At 37.4% G+C, this 23,556-nt stretch overlaps 1 protein-coding gene across 1 annotated transcript in view; it reads left to right on the top strand.

Moving 5' to 3' along the window:
- Positions 1 to 23,556, top strand: part of HPSE2 (heparanase 2 (inactive)) — a 714,911-nt gene that overhangs the window by 457,421 nt on the left and 233,934 nt on the right. Inside the window, exon 6 of the mRNA XM_055424904.2 lies at positions 4,367 to 4,414. Coding sequence (XP_055280879.1) covers positions 4,367 to 4,414 — 48 coding nt within the window. The remainder of the gene's footprint in view (positions 1 to 4,366; positions 4,415 to 23,556) is intronic.

Raw genomic sequence — 23,556 nt, 5'->3', positions numbered from 1 at the left:
ATGAGTTTGAGTGAACTCCGGGAGTTGGTGACGGACAGGGAGGCCTGGCGTGTTGTGATTCATGGGGTCGCAAAGAGTCGGACACGACTGAGTGACTGAAATGAACTGAACTGAACTGAAACATATTAAATTTTGATTGTCATATTTTTTAAATATTATAATGAAACAAAACTATATTTTACTATTTTGATTTATTTTACAAAATAAGGCCTTAGGTAAGGATCTAACTCTACTTTTTTTTCCAAATAGTCACAAATCACATGACACCATTAAAAATATGCTTCAATTTTTCACATACTAAATTCTTTTCCATGTAATAAATTCTTATAAAAATACCCTTTTGTTCCATAGATATCCTTACTAATTCCTGATCTCTTTACTAATTCCTAAGATCTCCTGACTAACTGCTAGGAATGTTTTAATAATTGCAGGTTTTATGGTGTATTTTAATATGTGGTAGATCAAATAAATATCCCTTTGGTATTCCAATTTTTTTTCAGAACATTCTTGGCTTCTTTCAGATTAGTGTTAGAATGATTTTGCAAAGTTTCAAAAATATCTGGTGGGATTTTTTTTTATTAGAATTTCATTGAACCCATAAATTAGGTTAGGAAGAATAATTGATTTTCCCAGTCCAGATCATGGTAGGTCTTTTCCTACACTCAATATAAAAATATTTCTCTATAAACTATATAATATTACATATATGGGTCCAGTGTATTTTATATTTAATTATAGATTCTATAGATTTTCTTTGAGGATGAGGTAGGAGTGTGGGGAGAAAACTTTTGCATTACTTTAAATGCTCCTGATGCTAATGCTAGTTTTCCCGTTCTTTTTGTAATGTAACTTTTGATAATGGAAGGTTATTTAAAGACTTAATTATCAACCTTTAGCAGAACAAACTATCCAAAGCATATGAGGAACTCCAGATTATAGTATCATAAAAGACAAGTTTCCAGTTTCTAAGACACCAAATTTGATGTATTCTTAATTGCCTGTCCAGAACCTTTTAGCCAGAAAGGGCATTGATGATTCTTTTACCCCTAATTTTCTTGTGAATTCATAACTGTTATCATCAGTGACCATTTGCTTCAAGTTCTTTGTGGCATTTTCAGAAGAATTGGAATACACTCAGCAACGCCAGCATTAAAGTCTATCCCTGTATTGCCTGTCTTAGGCAATGGCATTACTGCAATTAAAACTTCGGAATCCTCTCTCACACTCTGTCTTACACCCTTTCCTCACTTAAACTCACTCTTGCCAAACCCCCTTAGATGCACCAACAGTGTTTTTTCAATTGTGTCTTTTTTCATTCCCACATTTCATAGCCACCCATAACCCTGCAGTCATCTCCCACCGGTTTGTCCACACCACTACTTTTCGCCTTTACTACAGCCAAAGTGATCTTCTTAAAACTCACGTTTGAGCCTGACACTCCCTCACTTACTTAAGCACAGGATAAATCCAACAGGCAGGAGGAGCTAGCTGTATTTTACAATATTGTGTTGGGTGCTAATCATGCAGAGATAAATGTCAACTTATAATAAGATGTTAAGGAATAAAGGCCAGATGTGTCAGCATCATGGACCAGTTATCTGACCAGTCTGTCAGATAACTTCCTACCTGTCCCCTGACATCCACATATTCTGGACTCCTGAGAAAATACTCACCTCGACTCTATCTGGCTTTACTCAAGCTGCTCCTATGCCTGACCTGCTCTTTAGGGCAAAATCCTATCCTTCTTTGATTATGAGATTCAACGTCTTGTGAGATGTGAAGCTTTACTCAGTGCTCTTTTAACACCATAGAAGATGGAGCCAGTTGCTCCCTTGACTGCTCTCCCCCAGCAGTTAGTTCACACCAGTAGTGCAGCACAAAGGCACTGATAGCTTATTTGTTTCATTGTCTGTCTTTTCAGCTTTACTGTGGTTGTTGCATAGCAGAGGCCCTGACTCAGTCACCTTTCGACACTTTTGCTCCAGTACATTCCTTGCCTTACAGATAACACTGAAATGCTCAAGTCTGTGAGAAGAACTCAACGAGCAAATGCGGTGCTGAAGCCTTTTTACTTTTTTAAAAAATATAGGGTAGTGCTTTCTCAAGGCAAAAATTCAACTTAGTTTTTTGCATTTTAGAGTTGTATGTACTTCTTGGCCTCCGTGAAAACAGCTTGAAAACAACATAGCATTTGGAATCAGAAAAACTGAATTTAGTCTGCATTACTATATGAATGTGAACAAGTCGCATAACCTCTTTGTGACTTAGCCTCTGCCACTATATTATTAGAAATATCTGCCTACCAGGGCTGTTTTGAGAGTCATGTGAAATTATATACATAGAAAGCTGAAAAAAATTTTAATGAGAAAGCACTATAAATGTCAGTGTAATTTTCATTATGGTCATTTTTGTATGTAAATAGAGATGATTTTACTTTTCAGAGATTTTAGAAATAATTTTGTAAGAGTAAAGCCCATGTAAACACACACACACACACACACACACATAGGGTTGGCCAAAGGATTTATTTAGCTTTTCCGTTTTATCTTATGGAAAAACGCAAACAAACATTTTTGCCAACCCAATACTTAATGACACTTGTGTCTAAGTTTATCTAGGCTTTCGAATTCCTGAAATATCCTGGGAAGGGGGTACTCGATTTCATTTCCCCTTCTTAATTTTTGGGTTTTCCTACTTGGTCTCTGCAGCTTAGAGTGCATATGTGACAGGGATAGTATTTTGGATCCTAATCTGTTTTCCCTTCTCCCTGGACTTTTCCATTTTCCTCCTCTATTCAAACAGATAGCTGATTGTGTACTTACTGACTCAGGGGTGGGACATGAAAAGATGGAGAAGAGAATGTACAAGCCTTTCTGGCTTTTGAATTTTAAAGAAAGAATTCTGGGCATAGAACTTGAAATAGTGAAGAGAGTGGAGCTACTCTCCCAGATTCAAGTGATTTTTCTGGGCTGGAGAAAGGAGAGAAGAGAAAGAGAAATCCATGGGCTCCAAAAGCAGAGGCTATCTGTGTCCTGCTTCCAAAAGAAGTACTGCTAGAAGGGGTGGCATGAGTCCATGAAAAAGAGCTGTTTAGGGTGTCTAGAAATACTACTTCTCTAGTCAGTTGGGCTTCCCAGGTGGCAAGTGGTTAAGAATCCACCTGCCAGTACAGGAGACTCAAGAGACATGGATTCGATCCCTGGATCAGGAAGATGCCCTGGAGTAGGAAACATATTCTTGCCTGGAAAATTCCATGTACAGAGGAGCCTGGCTAGCTACAGTCCACAGGATTGCAAAAGAGTCAAACACGACTGAAGGACTAAACAACAACAATGACAACATGGAATCTGTGTGGCCTTGGGTGCTTTCTTCTGGCCCAGTGTTTCTGGTGGAACCTCAAAGGCCTCAGGTGGTGAGTTGCTAGCAGGACTTTGCTGCGTGCCTTTCAGGAAAACAACAGCATGCTGATTGGGAAACTCAGTTCTCTACTTAACTGTTCCGGAAATGGTTAAATTTCTCTATGTTGTGCTCAAGTTTCTACACTCAGACAGGTGTGGCAGCCCATCACTAGTGCATATTTGAAAACAGCAACTCACTCCAGTATTCTTGCCTGGAAAATCCCATGGAGAGAGGAGCCTGGCACGCTACAGTCCATGGGGTCACAAAGAGTCAGACAATGAATGTCTAAACCACCACCATAATTACATGAACTTCTTGGTGGCTCAGATGATAAAGAATCTGCATGCAGTGCAGGAGACCCAGGTTCGATTCCTGGATTGGGAAGATCCCCTGGAGAAGAGAATGGCAACCCACTCCAGTATACTTGCCTGGAAAATCCCTTGGATGGAGGAGCCTGGTGGGCTACAGTCCATGGGATCACAAAGAGTCGGACACAACTGAGCGACTTATACTTACATAAGTAAACTGAGTTTTCCCATTTTCTCTATAGGAAGAGAGGGTTTTCAAAGGCATATGTTGTGCTGTCTTCCTTGGAAAATGTTATTGTTTATTTCTTAGTAGATCTCAAAGTCCTCAGAAAATGGGAGATAGAAAAGATAGGTGGTGATCACAGGGAAAGCAATGTGGGAGCCATCAGGCATGAGATTGGGAAAACAGACATAGATATAATGCTATCTTGGAGTCTTGATTTCCAGATGGTAGAGGATGTATGGAGAGCTGGAATTGTGATTGCTTTCACCTTCTGTACCTTTTAACCTTCGAAGGCTATGGATAGACCATGGAAGTGGACCCTCTCAGAAAGCACAGTTGCCCAAGAATTGGCCTGATCTATGTCTCAGCTTATTTCCTCCCTGGAGATATGGTTTGCTTTAAGTTGCAACATCTTTGTTTTTTCTGTTTCTTACAGATTCATGAAGGTGGCAGGAAGCACAGTGGATGCAGTTACCTGGCAACAGTAGGTATTCACCTTTTTTGCTCTTACTTATTTTCAAATGCTGTGAAATGAAAGATAAGTAGTTGTCATGAAGCTATAACTGACATTTAATAAACTAACCTTTATCCTCCAAGAAAAACAGTTAAAATTAACTCCAAAGTTATTATGATGATACATAGGCTCTCATAGTAATATAATTTTATTGTTTCCGAAAACAAAAACAAAAACAGTGTAACATTTTGGAAAGCTCAGCTATTGTGTACACTTTTAAACTAAACTTTCATTAGTGTACAGCTTATGGGAATCTAAGCATGCCACCCTAAGCTTTTTTGGGGGGGATAAATTTCCTTAAGAGAGTAAATAGTTTTAATTATCTAATGTATCATAAGAAAATAGAAACACTTCATTATATTAATGGCAGTAGTCTTATTTAGTACCAAGAGAGTCACTAATATGAAGCAAGTAATACACACACACACACACATATATAAATATATAAAGAGAGAGAGAAGTTTTGAGAAAGGATCGACGTTCCAGGGAATAAGCTTACAATGGCAGAGACCTGTACTCGAGGGTAGCTTGACTGGTAAAGATAATCATCAGATATATAAATTTAAATTTTCTTTAAGTCCCCTTACGAAATTTGTGGTGGAATGTCCAGCGTCTCACAGTGTCTCACCGATTTTATACTGGAATCCTGCCCTTTGTTTCTATAAGAGATCTGTCACAAAGCATCTTTCAGATCATCTCTCATCTAATGTGATCCTCACAGCTCAGACACGCACTCCCATTCTGGGCCCTCATAGCTGTCAGCGATGGCCATCTTTCTCAGTTACTCTAATCCTGCCTGCTGAGTATGTTTACTCCTTCTGTCTGTCCTTTGTTTTAAGTGGGTCACAGAATCCCTTAGGATTCATGACAGTTATGAAACAAAGAAAAGTGAATGCAATTTTATTAAGTATCCTAAAATAATTTTTGGTGGTTGGCAATCAATAACTTTAATCAAAATGAAAAATATTTTATTCTACATTTATATTCTTAATTTCTGTAAACAAGAAGTTCCAAATGCTTCCAGAAATTCTTATTCTCCTTCAGTGAGCCTTGGATTGAGTGGGTTTGAGGACCTTGTCATTCCTTTGCTTAAATTCCCTCAAGTTCCTTCCCTTTGCATGTAGACCACAAGCCAGACTCTCAGACTCTCTACTCTGGCCTTTAAGGCCCTTTGTGTTTGGTCACTGCTGTCTTCTGATCCCACCCTGCCTGCACTCATTCTGTCACAGCACTAATGAGGTCTTTCAGTTTGTAGAGGGTTCACATGAATGTCTGCCTCAAGAACTTTGTATGTATCATTTCCTCTGCCTGGAAGGTTGTTTTCATTATTTTTTGTGTAGCTGACTCCTTCTCATCTCTTAAGACTCAGCTTATGTGTCACCTCCTTCAAGAGGCCTTCCCTGATGATTCTATCTAAAAGAGAACTCCTATTTAATTCTCTTTCTTAGTTTATTTTTCCATAGTACTTACCAATACTTAGAATTACTGTTTTTTTCATACTGGTTTTTGTAATTTGTGTGTTTTATCTTTTACCAAAATAATGCTTGTTCAGTTCAACAAGTGCTTATTTGAACAATTGTTAATTGGGCATTTACTATGGGAGAAAATAACAACCAGGATAATAATAATGACAATGTGGTAGAAATGTTAATGTACATTACTACATCTGATCCTCGAAGCAACTAAATGAGATCAAGACTGTTTTACCCCTATTTTTCTACAACTTGGAAAAAGGTGTATAAAATCCAAAGATTACACAAGAAGTGGCAGATTTTGGATTCAAAGCTGGGTCTGTCTCACTCTGTGGGCTTCTCTTACCTGTCACTGCTTTAGTAACCAGTCAGTGATCCTTTACTGGAATTCTAGTTGCTATAGTTGTTTAGTTGCTAAGTCATGTCCAACTCTTTTGTGACCCCATGGACTATAGCCTGCAAGACTCCTCTGTCCATGGAATTTCCCAGGCAAGAATACTGGAGTGGGTTGCCATTTCCTTCTCCAGGGGATCTTCCTGACCCAGGGTTTGAACCTGAGTCTGCTACATTGACTAGCGGGTTCTTTACCACTGAGCCAGCGGGGATGCCCATTACATTCTAGGTGGGGAATTAAAATCCTCTTCAGAGTCTTCACCAGAAGCTATTTGGATAATGTAGCATAAAGACTAAAGAATGAAGACTTTATAGTATTTAAGGAGAAGTAATGAAATCATTGTACAAAAATTAGTGGATAAGAATGTAGGGCTTGTTCAGTTATCATGGCTGACAGGGAGGGTTCAGAGAAATTTTTTCTCCCCTACTCAAGTACTTTCCATAGTACAAATTCAGTGAAGTGAGCAAAGTATTTTTTTAAAGGGTAAAAATAATTTTTTTTGCAAATACAGTTTATTAGCTATTTTAAAAAATATATTGGCCATCTCTCAAGATAAATACCTGTATTTGTAACTACTCTAAAAATACCCCCAAAGAAGGCATGGGGTTGCATTTCTTTGGGCTCTAGGATGAACACTCATTTGGGGACAACAAGTAGTACCTTGTCTCAACCATTTATTCCTTACAGCCATAATCTTCAGTCAAGACTTGGGATAGTCACAGAACAATTCTAAGAAATCCTCGCTAGAAGGACTCGGTGAAAATTAAAGCCAAATGCCATGTTTCTCTAATCCTGAGTATGCTGAGGTGAAAATTTTTTAATAATGTAAAGTAAATCAAGAGTCATTGTCAGGAAAAAAAGGAGCACAGAATTTGTTGATATACATCTGTCTTTTGGTAGCCAAAGGTATGACTTCATACTGAGATATTGAGCTTGGAGCCTGAACAACCAGAACTCTGAGTCTGAAGTCATAAATAAATAAGTCTATATAGTTAGACTATTTTGATTTGGACTTTCATGCTCTTGGATTTACACAACTTGATGATTTGTTCTGCCCACCAACCCATGCCGAACACCCAGAAAAAGTTAGTGAGATGAAGTTCTGATTACAGGAATGGTGGAATAGCTTATATCACATATCAATGATAAATCTGGACAACAAATATCAATAAATAAATAAATACACACAAATACACACACACCCAGAAGAGAGATCAAAGAGCTAGAGGAAGTTATTCAGTCCCTGAAAGAAGTGAATGACACTGGTGAGATCTGTAGTTACTTAAGAATCCATACAGTATGAGATGGCTTTAAACTCAAAATAAATACATGGTCATATTGGCCTGAGATGTTGGGAAAAAGAGTCAAAAGGTAGAAATCTCATAAGGAAGAAGCTATGGGGCAACACACCAAATATGCATATAAACTTCCTTTCAAATCTTTGCCTAATCTCTGAACTATACATATATAAGGAAGACTCCAAGAAGCCTGGTAGAAAACAACAGCTGGAAGTCTGAAAATGTTGAACAGAAATTTCAGCTGCTATATGTCACATGAGGGACAGAGATTAAAATTTGAATCTCACAAGTTTAGAGGGGTCTGATAAACAGCTCGTGCTTTCCAGTGAAAACTAAAATACTCATGCCCAGGAGTAAAGTCTATGTCCCAGGACTAAGAATTTGCCTTAAGTCTAATGTGTAACCAACATGTGTAATATAAATTGTTAGAGTCACCCTAATGAATTCTAAACTGCAGCTACCACAAGACCAGCTATTCATCCAACTGCCTACTAGATCCCAAACTAACACTCTTTTATCTCTACAGCATATCATCCACACTTTCCAATATACAATTTACAATTTAAAAATTACTAAGAATGCAAAGAAACAGAAAAATGTGGCCCATGGCCAAGAATGAACAATAACTAGAAACCCTGAGATAACCCAGATAATAGAATTAGCTGACAAGGATTTTAAAGAAGCAATTGCAAATATATTCAAATAATTAAGAGAAAATGTCCATCTTAAGTGAATACAAAGGGAAATATTTGAAGTTACATGGAAACAGTATATATGTAAAAGTACCAGATGAAATTATTAAAGAAAAACAGAATAATAACTGAAATGATGGGAATTCCCTGATGGTCCAGTGGTTGCTGCTGCTGCTGCCAAGTCGCTTCAGTCGTGTCCGACTCTGCGACCCCATAGACGGAAGCCCACCAGGCTCCCCCGTCCCTGGGACTCTCCAGGCAAGAACACTGGAGTGGGTTGCCATTTCCTTCTCCGGTCCAATGGTTAGGACTCCACATTTCCAATGCAAGGGGCATGGGTTTGATCCTTGGTCAGGGAGTTAAGATCCTATAAGCCATGCAGCATGGCCAATATAACTGAAATGAAAGATTCTCTGGGTGGGTTTGCTAAAAGATTGGAAAATACAGAAGAAAGGGTTAGTGAACTCGCATCTAGATCATTTGAAATTATATAATTTAAGAGCAGAGAAAATATTGGGAGAAAATTATCAAAGTTTCAGCAGCCTCATTGCCAATACCAAGTAACATCTATGCAGTTAGAATCCAGAGGACAAGAGAGAGAGAGAATGGGGCACAAAACCTTTAAGAAGCCAAACCTGAACTTCTCTCAAATTTGGTGAAAAACATTAACTTATAGAACCAAGAAGTTAGGCAAGCCCTAAGAAGGATAAATACAAGGAAAATCACACCTGGGCATAATAATTAAATTGTTGAGAACAAAAGGATGGAGAAAATCTCCAAAGTATTCAGACAAATTGACAGCATAGAGAACAAAGACACAAATGATGGCTAACTTGACATCAGAAATAATGGAGGACAAAAAACAGTGGAACTACATCTTTTAAAAAGCCCTGAGGAAAAGAAAGTCAAGCTAGAATTCTCTGTCTGAAAAAATATTCTTTTAAAATGAAAGTGAAACAAAGATGTTTTTGGCAAACAAAAGTCAACCAGACCTGTACTACAAGAAATACTATAATAAAGGAAGTTCTTCAGACAGCATCATAACGAAAGTTGGATCTCAAAAAATAATGAAATGCCTTGGAATGTATAAATTTATAGATAAATATTTTTTCTCTTAATTTATTTAAAAAGCCTGACTCATGCAAAATATAACATTGTAGTTTGGGGATTATAACATACATAGATATGAAAATATATGGCAATAATACCACAGATGATGAAGGCAGGAGGCTGTAAATGGAGTTATACTGTTCCAGATTTTTTTAATGTAAAGTAATACAGTGTTTAAGAAGACTGAAATTATGTTTCCAGAATTAAAGTTTCAGATAGAACTAAGGTTGCTGACCTAAACTATGGAGATTATGGATTGTCCAGATGGACCCAAGAATGACTATTAGAATGAAAGAGGCAGTCGGAAAAGAGGAGGCATAGGAAGATTTAACCACAGAAAAGAAAATCAGAGTGATGTGATGTGAGAAGTATTTGACTGCTATTGTTGCTTTTGAAGATGGAAGAAGGGGGCCATGAGCTAAGAAATGTGGACAGCCTCTAGTATTTGGAAAAGTCAAGGAAATGGATTCTTCCCTAGCACTTCCAGAAGGAATGCAAGCTTCCCAACACTTTGATTTTAACCTAGTGAGATCCATGTTAGTTTCTAACCTACAGAAAGGAAAATGAAAGTCACTTAGTCGTATCTGACTCTTTGGAATTCTCCAGGCTAGAATACTGGAGTGGGTAGCTGTTCCCTTCTCCGGGGGATCTTCTCAACCCAGGGAAGGAACCCAGGTATCCTGCATTGCGGGTGGATTCTGTACCAGCTGAGCCACCAGTCAAGCCCAACCTACAGAACTGTAAGATAATAAATTTGAATTGTTTCAAGCCATTGCTTGTGATAATTTGTTGAGAACAGCAATAGAAAACTAATACAATACCTAATAACAGAGATTCAAAATATCCCATGAAAAAACTAAAAGAACAAAAGGAGAGAAATAGATAAATCTCTTGTCACATTTGGGGATTTAAAAGCATCTCTTTCAGTAATTAATAGGACAACTAGATTAAAATGAAAACTGGAAGAATAAAGAAGATCAAATAACATCATCATTAAGCTTGACCTAACTGACAGTTGTGGGCTGCATTTGAATGTACATTTTTTCCAGTGCACATGGAAATTCAACAAGATAGATCATATATGCTCATCTGTAAAAACAAGTCTCAATAAATTTGAAAAGATTGAAATCATGCACAAGTTTTTCATTGAAATATAATTGATTTACAATATTATATATTAATTTCAGATATACAGCAAAGTGATTCAGTTATATATATGATTTTTCTAATTATTTTCTATTATGGATCATTACAGAATGCTAAATACAGTTTCCTGTATTAAAAAGTATATTTTTGTTGCTTATCTGTTTTATGTATAATGGTGTCTATCTATGAATCCTATATTCCTAATTTAGCCCTCCCCCACTTTCCTCTTTGGTAACCATAAATTTGTTTTCTATGTATGTCTGTTAGACTGTTTCTGTTTTGTAAATAAATTCATTTGTATTATTTTTTAGATTCCACATATGATATATCATATAATATTTGTTTTTCTCTGTCCGAATTTACTCACTATGATAATCTCTAAGTCTACCCATGTTGCTTCAAATGACAATATTTCACAAAACTTCATCCTTTTTATGGCTGAGTGATACTTCATGGTGTGTGTGTGTGTGTTTGTACATGCACACATCCTCTTTATCCAGTCACCTGTTGATGGACCTTTAGGTTCCTTCCATGTCTTGGCTATTGTAAACAGTACAACTATGGACATTGAGATTCATCTATCTTTTCATATTAGAATGTTCATCCTTTCTGGATACATGCCCAGGACTGGGATTGCTGAATCATATGGTAACTCTGTTTTTAGTTTTTTAAGGAACCTACCTGCTATTTTCCATAGTGGTTGCACCAATTTACATTCCCACCAACAATGTAGGAGTGTTCCCTTTTCTCCACACCCTTTCTGGCATTTATTATTTGAGGACATTTTTGATGATGGCTGTTCTGACCAATGTGAGGTCATACCTCATTGTAGTTTTGATTTGCATTTCTCTAATAACTAGCAATGTTGATCATCTTCTCATGTGCCTGTTTTGATGACAAAGGAATTAAGTTAGATATCAGTAATAAAAATATCTATAAAACATCAAAATATTTTGAAATTAAATAACACACTTTAAAATAATCTATGGATCAAAGAAAAATCATGAGGGAAAGTAGGAAATATTTCAAAATAAATATGAAGGTATATTTTATCAGAATTTGTGGAATTTAGTAAAAATGGAGCTTAGAGGAAAATTTATATTCTAATACGCTTATATTAGAAAAGAATAAGCATTGATATCAATGACCTTAGTTTCTATCTTCAGTTCAGTTCAGTTCAGTCGTTCAGTTGTGTCCAACTCTTTGCGACCCCATAAATCACAGCACGCTGAATCCAAACTAAGTAAAATGAAGAAAATTACAAAAGTAAAAGCAGAAAACAATAAAATAGACAAATAGAAAAGAAAATTTATAAACTGGAAGTGTTTCTTTGAATAGGTGAACAAATTTGAAAACTGAGAAGGAGAGAGCGAGAGTGGGAAAGACAGAGCAGAAATTTCCAGTATCAGGAGTGAAAGAAGGATTCTCACTGTAGATCACATAGATATTAAACGTATAATAAGAGAATAATATGAAGAACTTTATGCCAACAAATTTGATAACCGAAATGGACAAATTCCTTGAAAAATACAACTTATCAAAAATGACACGTTAAAATTCTTAATATCACTAAAGTATATCTGGTTCATTTTGGAATATCTGGAAATTTCTAAAATATACCTATCCTATGAAAAAGCAACTCCATTGCTAGGTATTTACCCAAAGGAAGTGAAAATATGCCACACAGAAACTTTTATATGAATATTCATAGTGGTTTTATTAACGTTAGACAAAAACTAGAAACAGGTGTCCATCAGCATAGAGTAGATTTAACAAACTGTTGTATATTCATATAAAGGAATGGTACTCAGTAAGATCAAAAAACAAAGTAACGATACACTTCTTAACAAGAATGAATCTCAAAATCATTATGCTAAACAGGGAAAAAAGCCTTATATAAAGCAGAACATTTATGTTATTCCAATTAAATGAAGTTCTGGAATAGATTTGGAAAATTAGAAAATTGACTGCCTCTGTGGTTGTAAGAGGTAGAGACATGGATTTAGAAGGAAAGGCACGAGAGGGACCTTCCTTGGGTAACTGTAATGTTCTATACTTTGATAGGGATTTGAGTTACACAGGACTATGTATGACTTTGTCAGACTTCATCAGATGATAAACATTTAAGTTTTGTGCAGATCATTATATGTGAAATTTACTTAAGAAAAAGAACCATATAGATATTGAACTCCAGTTAATGGTATGACTGATGAAGTGTGTAGGATAAAATGTACTAAAGTCTACAACTTACTTTGAAATGCCTCAGAACATAAAATAAATCAGTGGATAGATAGAAGGATAGATTGATAAATGTATGATGAAGCAAATGTAGCAAAATGTTATAGAACCTAGGTGGTGCATATATTGTTTTCATTAACCAATTCTTTCTATCTGTTTCTATTTGAAATCTTTCATAATAAGATATTGGAAAAAAGCCTAAATTGTTATACCTAAATAAGTGATATTCTATATTATTAAATAATATATTGTGAAAATAATTATGAAAAATGGTGAAATGCTTTTAAGTGACTAAAATAAGATATAAAATGTACAATTCATACCTCAATAATGTAAAAATGCACAGAATTCAAAGAAAAGGCACTGATAGGTTAGCAGTATTAACCTTTAGACATAGAAAGTATAGGAACACTTATGGCCATCTTACTTTTCTGTAGCTTCCAATTTTTCTGTAATAAGGATGTATATTGCATTTTTGTTTGTAATAAAGACCATCAGTACCCAGCTCTACCCTTCACAACCCCAACTCCCCCTCCCCAGAAGCAATCATCACAATTTTAGTCATTTCTGATATTTGTTTCCATATTTCTAAATAATAATCTGATGGTATTTTAAATTTTTTGCAATTTAAATATTATCAATTTCCTACTACAAAGGATGAGAGTTTAGCTTTCATATCTCTCTTACTCCTTACACACTGAAATATACTTCCATTGCCCTGTCCTCCAATATTTTATATCTTAAATATTGGGTAGATCAGAATTCAGTGATCACAGTTTTATTGCTAGGTAAATATGACTTGCAGAAGAGAATGTTTATGCAATGATTACATTTTCTTTCTTCCACAACTTTTTGTTTTCCTGCAGTTAATAACTCTTTTTCATTTACTTAATTTCCCTTAGTCTTTCCCCAATTCATTCCTAAACTCTGTACCAGAGGGGTAAATCTTGCTCTTTGTGCAAACACTCCAGGTAGCCATTAGTTTCATCTCGTCCTTGGAGATGTTCTCCTGGAGCGTTCTCTCCTCTGGTCCCATCTGGACTGGTTGATCTCCGTGCTTCCTGCACAGCTGTTGTCCTGGGATCTCCCTTTACCATCATCCTAGGGATTCCTTTTGGCTCTCTTCTTTGTTGGATCCATGCCTTTTTATGAAGTTCACTCCCCATTTTGGTGGAACATTTTTTTCCCAAGAACTTCCTGAGTAAAGATAAATGAGAGGTAAACATGTTGAGACCTTGTATTAGAGTTTGATTTATATTTTGGATGAATATGATTTCCCTTGGATTTTGATGCTTTGGCTCCATCTTATTCTAGCTTTTCTTGTAACTTTTGAGAAATTGGATGCTTTTAAAATTTCCAGGCCTTTTATTTGCCCTGTTTTTTCTGTTAGTACTACTAAAATCTTCTTTTTGTCCTCAGCGATCCTGTGTGTGACTCTCTTTTTCCTCTGTTAATAGGTATGTGATGGACCCTATCAATCTGAAACTCATGCCCTTCAGTTTAGGGAAATTTTTCTGAATTTTTTCTTTGATGATGTTCTTTTTTACTATTATTTTTTGTGTGTGTTCTCTCTCTGCAACTTCCGCTAGTCAGATATCAGAACTCCTCAAACAGTAGTCTTGTGTTGTTCAGTCTCTAACTTGTGTCCAACTCTTTGTAACCCCGTGAACTGCAGCAAGTCAGGCTTCTCTGTCTTTCACTATCTCCCTGAGTTTGTTCAAACTTATGTTCACTGAATCAGTGATGCCATCCAACCATCTCATCTTCTACCACCCGCTTCTCCTCTTGCCCTCAGTCTTTCCCAACATCGGGGTCCTTTCCAATGAGTCAGCTTTTTGCCTCAGATGGCCAAAGTATTGGAGCTTCAGCTTCTGTATCAGTCCTTCCAATGAATATTCAGGATTGATTTACAGATTGACTGGTCTGATCATACAAACAGTAGTCTAATTTTTATATATTTTTCTCTTGTTTTTTCTTCTGTTTTCTGTTAAATCTCCTTAATCATCTAAATTTTCTGTTGAAATTTTCATTTCTGTTATCATATTTATGATTTTCAAAAACACTTTTTATTCCTCAAAGCTTTCTCTTTTTCTTTTTAATTTACTTTTTATTGAAGGATAATTGCTTTACACAATTTTGTTGTTTTCTGTCAAACCTCAACATGAATTAGGCATAGGTATACATATTGGAGAAGGAAATGGCAACCCGCTCCAGTGTTCTTGCCTGGAGAATCCCAGGGATGGGGAAGCCTGGTGGGCTGCGGTCTATGGGGTCACACAGAGTCATACATGACTGAAGTGACTTAGCAGCATACATATATCCCCTCCCTTTTGAACCTCCCTCCCTTCTCCCTCCCCATCCTACCCCTTTAGGTTGATACAGACCCTCTGTTTGAGTTTCCTGAGCCATACAGCAAATTCCTGCTGGCTGTATATTTAACATTTGGTAATGTAAGTTTCCATGTTACTCTTTCCATACATCTCACCCTCTCCTCCCCTCTCCCCATGTCCAAAAGTCTATTCTCTATGTCTGTTTCTCCATTGCTACCCTGTAAATAAATTCTTCAGTTCCATTTTTCTAGATTCCATATATGTGTGTTAGAATATGGTATTTATCTTTCTCTTTGACTCACTTCACTCTATAACAGGTTCTAGGTTCATCCACTTCATCAGAACTGACTCAAATGTGTTCTTTTCTATGGCTGAGTAATATTCCATTGTGTTTATGTACTACATCAGAAAACAAAGATCATGGCATCTGGTCCCATCAGTTCATGGGAAATAGATGGGGAAACAGTGGAAACAGTGTCAGACTTTATTTTTTGGGGCTCCAAAATCACTGCAGATGCTGATGCAGTCATGAAATTAAAAGACGCTTACTCCTTGGAAGGAAAGTTATGAACAACCTAGATAGCATTAAAAAGCAGAGACATTACTTTGCCAACCAAGGTCCATCTAGTCAAGGCTATGGTTTTTCCCGTGGTCATGTTTGGATGTGAGAGTTGGACTGTGAAGAAAACTGATCGCCGAAGAATTGATGCTTTTGAACTGTGGTGCTGGAGAAGACTCTTGAGAGTCCCTTGGACTGCAAGGAGATCCAACCAGTCCATTCTAAGGGAGATCAGTCCTGGGTGTTCATTGGAAGGACTGATGCTAAAGCTGAAACTCCAATACTTTGGCCACCTCATGCGACGAGTTGACTCCCTGGAAAAGACTGTGATGCTGGGAGGGATTGGGGGTGGGAGAAGGGGACGACAGAGAATGAGATGGCTGGATGGCATCAGCGACTCAATGGACGTGAATTTGAGTGAACTCCGGGAGTTGGTGATGGACAGGGAGGCCTGGCGTGCTGTGATTCAAGGAGTCACAAAGAGTCGGACAGGACTGAGTGACTGAACTGAACTGAACTAAACTACATCAAAGCTTCCTTTTTATGGCTTCTTATCGCTTCTTTCCGTGTTTCTGAATGCTTCTATCAATTTTAGTTGTGTTTGTTTATTTTCTTTCTTTTCTTTCTTTCTCTTCTCTTCCTTCCTCCCTCCCTTTTTCTTCCCCTTTTCCTTCCTTCTTCGCACTCTCTTTCCTTCTCTTTCTTTCTCCCTCTCCCTTCCTTCCTTTCCTTTCTTCTCTGATAGTTTTTTTATTGTTTCTTCATTTAACTTTTTACCTCTACATTCTTCCCTCCTTTCCTCATTTCTTTATTTTGTTTTTGTCTTTCACATGAAAGATTTTCTTCAAATGTAAAATGATCCTTAAATCTCTGTTCCTATTTAAGAGAGAGGCATGAAAACTGATTGGATCATTTTTGGTCATGAACATTTCTTCTTAGCTAGTTGGATGTCTATTTAGGGTGATCTGCCTGAGTTATTACTTTAGGGGACTCCTAACTGTTCTTATCTGTTGGTCTTTTCTCATGTGCAATTTAGTTTTTCCAGAAAAGAATTCTCTCTTCTGAAAACTTGGAAGTATAAATCTGCTAGCAGCCTCACATCTAAGAAAGGAGCTGAATATCTCATTGTTTAGTGTGCAGCCTTCCACTCGGTCCTCTTGTTTCACCTCAGCTCTGCTTGATGGTCTTAACTCTAGCTCAACCGCCAGTGCTTTGCTCTCTTGGAAATGGGACAGTTTCTCAACTATGTAGCATAGTGGATCATATTTATAGCTACCCACTGTATTATACTTAAAATAGAACCCTTAAAAACATTTATTTTAAAATAAATTCTTTACAATTTACCACAAATTGTGTATTTTTTATAAAATAACTATATTTTCCCAGCAATCCCACTGCTGGGCATACACACCGAGGAAACCAGAATTGAAAGAGACACATGTACTCCAGTGTTCATCACAGCACTGTTTATAATAGCCAGGACATGGAAGCAACCTAGATGTCCATCAGCAGACGAATGGATAAGAAAGCTGTGGTACATATACACAATGGAATATTGCTGCTGCTGCTGCTGCTAAGTCACTTCAGTCGTGTCCGACTCTGTGTGACCCCATAGACGGAAGCCCACCAGGCTCCCCCGTCCCTGGGATTCTCCAGGCAAGAACACTGGAGTGGGTTGCCATTTCCTTCTCCAATGTGTGAAAGTGAAAAGTGAAAGTGAAGTCGCTCAGTCGTGTCCGACCCTCAGCGACCCCACGGACTGCAGCCTACCAGGCTTGCCACTCCAGTACTCTTGCCTAGAAAATCCCATGGATGGAGGAGCCTGGTAGGCTGCAGTCCGTGGGGTCGCTGAGGGTCGGACACGACTGAGCGACTTCACTTTCACTTTTCACTTTCACACATTGGAGAAGGAAATGGCAACCCACTCCAGTGTTCTTGCCTGGAGAATCCCAGGGACGGGGGAGCCTGGTGGGCTTCCGTCTATGGGGTCACACAGAGTCGGACACGACTGAAGTGATGCAGCAGCAGCAGCAGCAGCAGCAGCAACGCATATATATGTAATTTAGAAAGATGGTAACGATAACCCTATATTGTAAGACAGCAAAAACAGTCTTTTGGACTCTGTGGGAGAGGGCGAGGGTGGGATGATTTGAGAGAATGGTATTGAAACATGTATATTATGATATGTGAAATGAATCACCAGTCCAGGTTTGATGCATAATATGGGATGCTTGGGGCTGGTGCACTGGGATGACCCAGAGGGATGGGATGGGGAGGGGGTTTCAGGATTGGGAACACATGTACACCCGTGGTGGATTCATGTCAATGTATGGCAAAACCAATACAATATTGTAAAGTAATTAGCCTCCAATTAAAATAAGTAAATTTATATCTTAAAAAAGTAAAAATATAAATTAACTATATTTTCCAAAATAGTTAGTGAGAAGAGTGGCATTATTTTATATTCTTGAAAATCTCTTTACTGCCTAGCTTAATTGAAGATATGTGAATTCTTATATCTTCCATGTTTTGTGGCAATATATTGTTTGGCTTAAGATTATGCACACAATTTGCCCTCACAGAGGTATGTAGCTTAAAAAGGGAGGAATATTTAAATAGCTTTTTTCAAATGATTGTGGCTGTTCTCAGATACTATACCAAAATTCAATAAGTGATAGTTTCTTAAAGGTTAGTTACAATGTGGATGGATTATGAAGCCATATGTATGAACTTCTCATACTCTGATGCATAAATTTTCTGATTTTGCATTTTGAATATATCTTTTACCCAAGAATGATTTTAACATCATGCATTAATCATTTGGAAAATACTGTTTTGTTAGGTTGTGACATGTTGACACATTTTATTATGAAATATCAAAAAGCATGTTTATTAATATCACCCCTGACCTAATCAGAAAAAGTCTTTAAGTTTTGGGAAGCTGACAACCTCATGGTGGCAGACACAAATATTCTAAAATTCTAATTTTCACTTAACATTTCAAACTTTATAATCACTAACAATTTCTATCAGTTGTTTACCTTGAGGTGACAGACTTATTTTATTTTCATTTTGAGAAAAATGTCCTCTAAATACCCATCTGAATAACCATAATTTGTCTGTCAGTCACTCTTTCAAGTAATAATTTTGCTTTGTGAAAAAAATAACCAATTTAATTTGTAACCCAAACAATCATTAACTGTTTATCCTTGAGACAACTATTATCATAATTAGCTGTGAAAGTGACATCTTTTATGAATATTTCTCATTTAGTCATATAGAATGTTTTAAAATGTATACTCAAAAGTTAAAATTTAATAAAATTTATAGTTTTTATTACTCTATCAATGGAATTATTAAGTAAAACTGACATTTTGTTTTATTATAAGTATGTGACTTGACCACGAGCACAATTTGATGTTCCTGCCTTGGTTTGTATTAAGCTCTTTGGTTCACTGTTGCTTTTGTACCATCAGTCCAAGTGTCAAGTAGTTTCCCCAGTACAAACCATGAGAGTCAAATAAATTATTTAACACTTTATTTAATCACCATTTGTATTTAGTGCCAAGCATTTGTGTTTAGTGCCAATACACCAAGGGTATTTTACTGCCAGTCACATGAAAGAATATATTTATCAATGATTAGTTGGTGTTGATGTTGGATAGATACAAGAAAAAACTATGTCTGTAGATATTAATATCCAGAGATGTTAACTTTGTCTTCATGATTGCAGCTAAATTTTTAATTTAATGTGTGTTGTTAAGAAATAGCCTGGGGTGATTTCTTTTACTAACTTTTACTGACTTTTAATCTAGCAGGTATTCTGTAATGTCAGCCTCTATGAGTCTTTTAGCTACCTTGTGTATCTTTCTAGTTGGTGCAGTATGATAACCTATTCTTTAAATGCTTTACTAAATTTATGTATACACCGCTGTATTTTAAATAGATAACCAACAAGGACCTACTATATAGCACAGGGAACTCTGCTCAGTGTTACATGGCAGCTTGGATGGGAGGGGAGTTTGCGGGAGAATGGATACATGTATATGTATGGCTGAGTCCCTTTGCTGTCTACCTGAAACTATTACAAAATTGTTAATCAGCTATACCCCAATATAAAATAAAAAGCTTAAAAAATAAAGTTATTTTTAAGACTTCTCTAGATTTTAAATTTAGACAAGTCTTCAAAATAATTTTGAAATGCTATTTGCAAAATAAGACAAAAATGTTCTTACTTTCATATATGCATAAGAAAAACATTAGAATTTCAAAATAACTTATTGGGTGATTTTAAGGTTACACAGATGATAGCAGGTAAAATAAAAATAGCTTGTAATAACACAGTAGAAATATTGAGAACAAGTTGAGTTAACCTGTGAAAACACACATATTTATACCCCAAAATATCATAGAAAAATCTAGAAAGCAAGAATAAATAAGTACATATTCTATTATGTCAGGGCAATGACATTGTCACATGTTATATAGATTCTTGTAAGAAAGTGAAAGTGAAAATGGTAAATAATTGTCATCACATTTTAATAAAAATACCTTTGATCTCATGGACTTCCAGGATCTTGGGGACTCCCAGGAGTCCCTGGACCATACTCTGATAACCACAGATGTAGAGTGAGGGTAGGCATCAGAGAGTCTGGTTGTTTCTCAATATTCTTGTTTCAGCCCCTTTTCTCCCCTGTTCTCAAAGGCACCTGGTGCTTCCAGCTTCTGAAACTTTATAGGGTTCCACAGCAAGAAGCAGCCTGCTTTTGGGTTCCCTGAAAGGTTCACAGGTGTAAAATTCAGCCTTCTCCAGCTAGCTGACTCAGTTACCACTCTTCCTTGTGTTTTCTAGTATCAACATCTTTACTGTGGTATTTTCCTGTCCTGTTCTCTCTCTCTCTCTCTCTCTCTCTTTTTTCTTTTGGTCCCATTACCATTGTTTCAGTGGGATTTTGGGAGTGAGCTTAGGAAATGCCTATTTTTAAACATCATATTTGACTTGAAATCCTGCTATCTGCCTTTTTGATCCTGTAGGATTATTTTTAATAACAGAAAATTTAAAGATTAAAAATATGAAATCAATGCTAATATTTATCCAGTTATATATGAACACATGTGTGCTCAGTTCTGTCTGACTCTTTTGCAACCCCATGGACTGTAACCCACCAGGCTCCTCTGTCCATGGAATTTTTCAGGCAAGAAAACTGGAGTGGGTTGCCATTTCCTACTCCAGGGGATCTTCCCAACCCAGGGATAGAACCCATGTCTCTTGCATCTCCTGCATTGGCAAGCACATTCTTTACCATTTGCACCACCTGGGAAGCCCCATTTATCAAGTTCAGTTCAGTTCAGTTCAGTTCAGTTGCTCAGTCATGTCCGACTCTCCACGACCCCATGAATCACAGCACGCCAGGCCTCCCTGTCCATCACCAACTCCCGGAGTTCACTCAAACTCATGTCCACAGAGTCGGTGATGCCATCCAGCCATCTCATTCTCTGTCGTCTCCTTCTCCTCCCGCCCCCAACCTTTCCCAACATCAGAGTCTTTTCCAGTGAGTCAACTCTTAGCATGAGGTGGCCACAGTATTGCAGTTTCAGCTTTAGCAGCAGTCTTTCCAACGAACACCCAGGATTGATCTCCTTTAGAATGGACTGGTTGGGTCTCCTTGCGGTACAAGGGACTCTCAAGAGTCTTCTCCAACACCACAGTTCAAAAGCATCGATTCTTTTGTGCTCAGCTTTCTTCACAGTCCAACTCTCACATCCATACATGACCACGGGAAAAACCATAGCCTTGACTAGACAGACCTTTGTTGGCAAAGTAATGTCTCTGCTTTTTAACATACTATCAAGGTTGGTCATAACTTTCCTTCCAAGGAGTAAGGCAAACCCAATTGTTCTCTATGCTTAGGCCTCATCAGAGACAAACTGAATAAAAAATTACAGCTATGTAGCCCAGACATCAGTATTTTGAAATGTATTACATGATTCTGACATTTAGTGAGGATTGAGAACTACTGCCCTGGATTCTTCTGATTGAGCAGGTAGCCCGTGAGCACTTAAACTCCAGAGAGCACGCTCAGCATACAGCTTCTTCCACCAGCAGCAGCACCACCACCACCTGGGGGCTTGTGAGAAATGCACATTCTCAAGTCCCATTCCAGACTGACTGAATCAAGACCCAACAGTCTGGTCTAGCACACCCTCCACGTAATTCTGCTGCTCTCTGAACTTGAGAACCACAGAGGATGACTGCCTGCCCTCTAAAAATACATTCATCACTGATTTTTTTGGCATAAAACTTTATTCAGTAGCTTCTCTTCTGACATGGCAATGGGATAAAATAAGCAAGACAAATTTTCTTGGGAGTTAGCCTTTAGAAAATTCCTGCCTCTTGTAATCAAAGACAGAGCTTCAAGTCATCTAATTTTCAAGAAGTTTTTCTCTCCTATAAGAAAGTCATCATTTTTCTCTTTTTGGTCTTGGTCTGCACTTATATAGCTCATTCCTCACTTCTGCTGTTGTAAGAAAATTAAATATGGTGCATATAATATAGCTGTAGGCTTAAATAGATCGATTTTAAGAGATTAAGTGTATAATTTAGACTTTTGGCTATATTTAAAGGCATAAAAATGAACATTTTAAAAAAGTCATCACAAGAGCAACTATGGGTTTGTGCACAATGTAAGTAAATGTGAGCAAAATGACCCTGAGAATAGCATCTATTTGAAAATTCATGAACATTTCCAGAGGTGATTGGACATTAGAGTGACTTGTTAAGCAACAATTCTGCTTAAAGGAAAATGCTGAAAGAATCCATCACATAGGTAATCAGTTTTAGAGAAAAGAGTGCTAATGAAATGCAAACTTTACTTACCAAAAAAAAAAAAAAAAAAAAGGAGAAAAAAGCAATATGATTCACAAGAGTGTTAAAACTCATTTAAAACACTATTTTGGAAGTGAAGAACTTCTAGTGCTGCATCTTATACTTTGGTAGAAAGAATAAGGACTCTGAAGTCAAATAGGCTTGGGCAAAATTCCTCTGATTCTTAGTAGGTTGTGGATTGGGAAGAAACTAAATCTTTCAGAGCTGTTTTCCCATCTATAAAGTAGGGCTAATGTCTACTTCACAAAATTGTTATCTAAATTAAATGAGGTAATGCATAAAAAGCACTTTGTACAGTGCACACAACAACATATTGAGCCCTCATGAAATGTTGAGTTCCCTTTTCCTTTCTCCTTCTGTCTTTCTGTGACCCTTCCCAATCTCTCTCTTTCTGAAAGTGTCTTGCTATATAATATACAGATGTTTAGCACCTGTTCTCGGAGAAGGCAATGGCACCCCACTCCAGTACTCTTGCCTGGAAAATCCCATGGACGGAGGAGCCTGGTAGGCTGCAGTCCGTGGGGTCGCTAAGAGTCGGACAGACTGAGCGACTTCACTTTCACTTTTCACTTTCATGCATTGGAGAAGAAAATGCAACCCACTCCAGTGTTCTTGCCTGGAGAATCCCAGGGATGGGGGAGCCTGGTGTGATGTCGTCTCTGGGGTTGCACAGAGTTGGACATGACCGAAGTGACTTAGCAGCAGCAGCAGAACCTATTCTATCACTGAACATTTTTATATTGAATTGGTCAAAATGTTAGCTTGGGGTTTTTTTTAACATCTTACAGAGAACCCTGATGAACTTTTTGGCCAACCCCAATAGCACTGCGGAGAAGGCAATGGCAAGCCATTCCAGTACTCTTGCCTGGAGAATCCCATGGATGGAGGAGTCTGGTGGGCTGCAGTCCATGGGGTCACTAGGAGTCAGACACGACTGAGCAACTTCACTTTCACTTTTTACTTTCACACATTGGAGAAGGAAATGGC

Source organism: Moschus berezovskii, chromosome 12 (genome assembly GCF_049115385.1).
Source record: "Moschus berezovskii isolate FMDL1 chromosome 12, NW_MosBer_1.0, whole genome shotgun sequence".
Taxonomy (NCBI): Eukaryota; Metazoa; Chordata; class Mammalia; order Artiodactyla; family Moschidae; genus Moschus; species Moschus berezovskii.
This window is presented reverse-complemented; position numbering and strand designations above follow the sequence as displayed.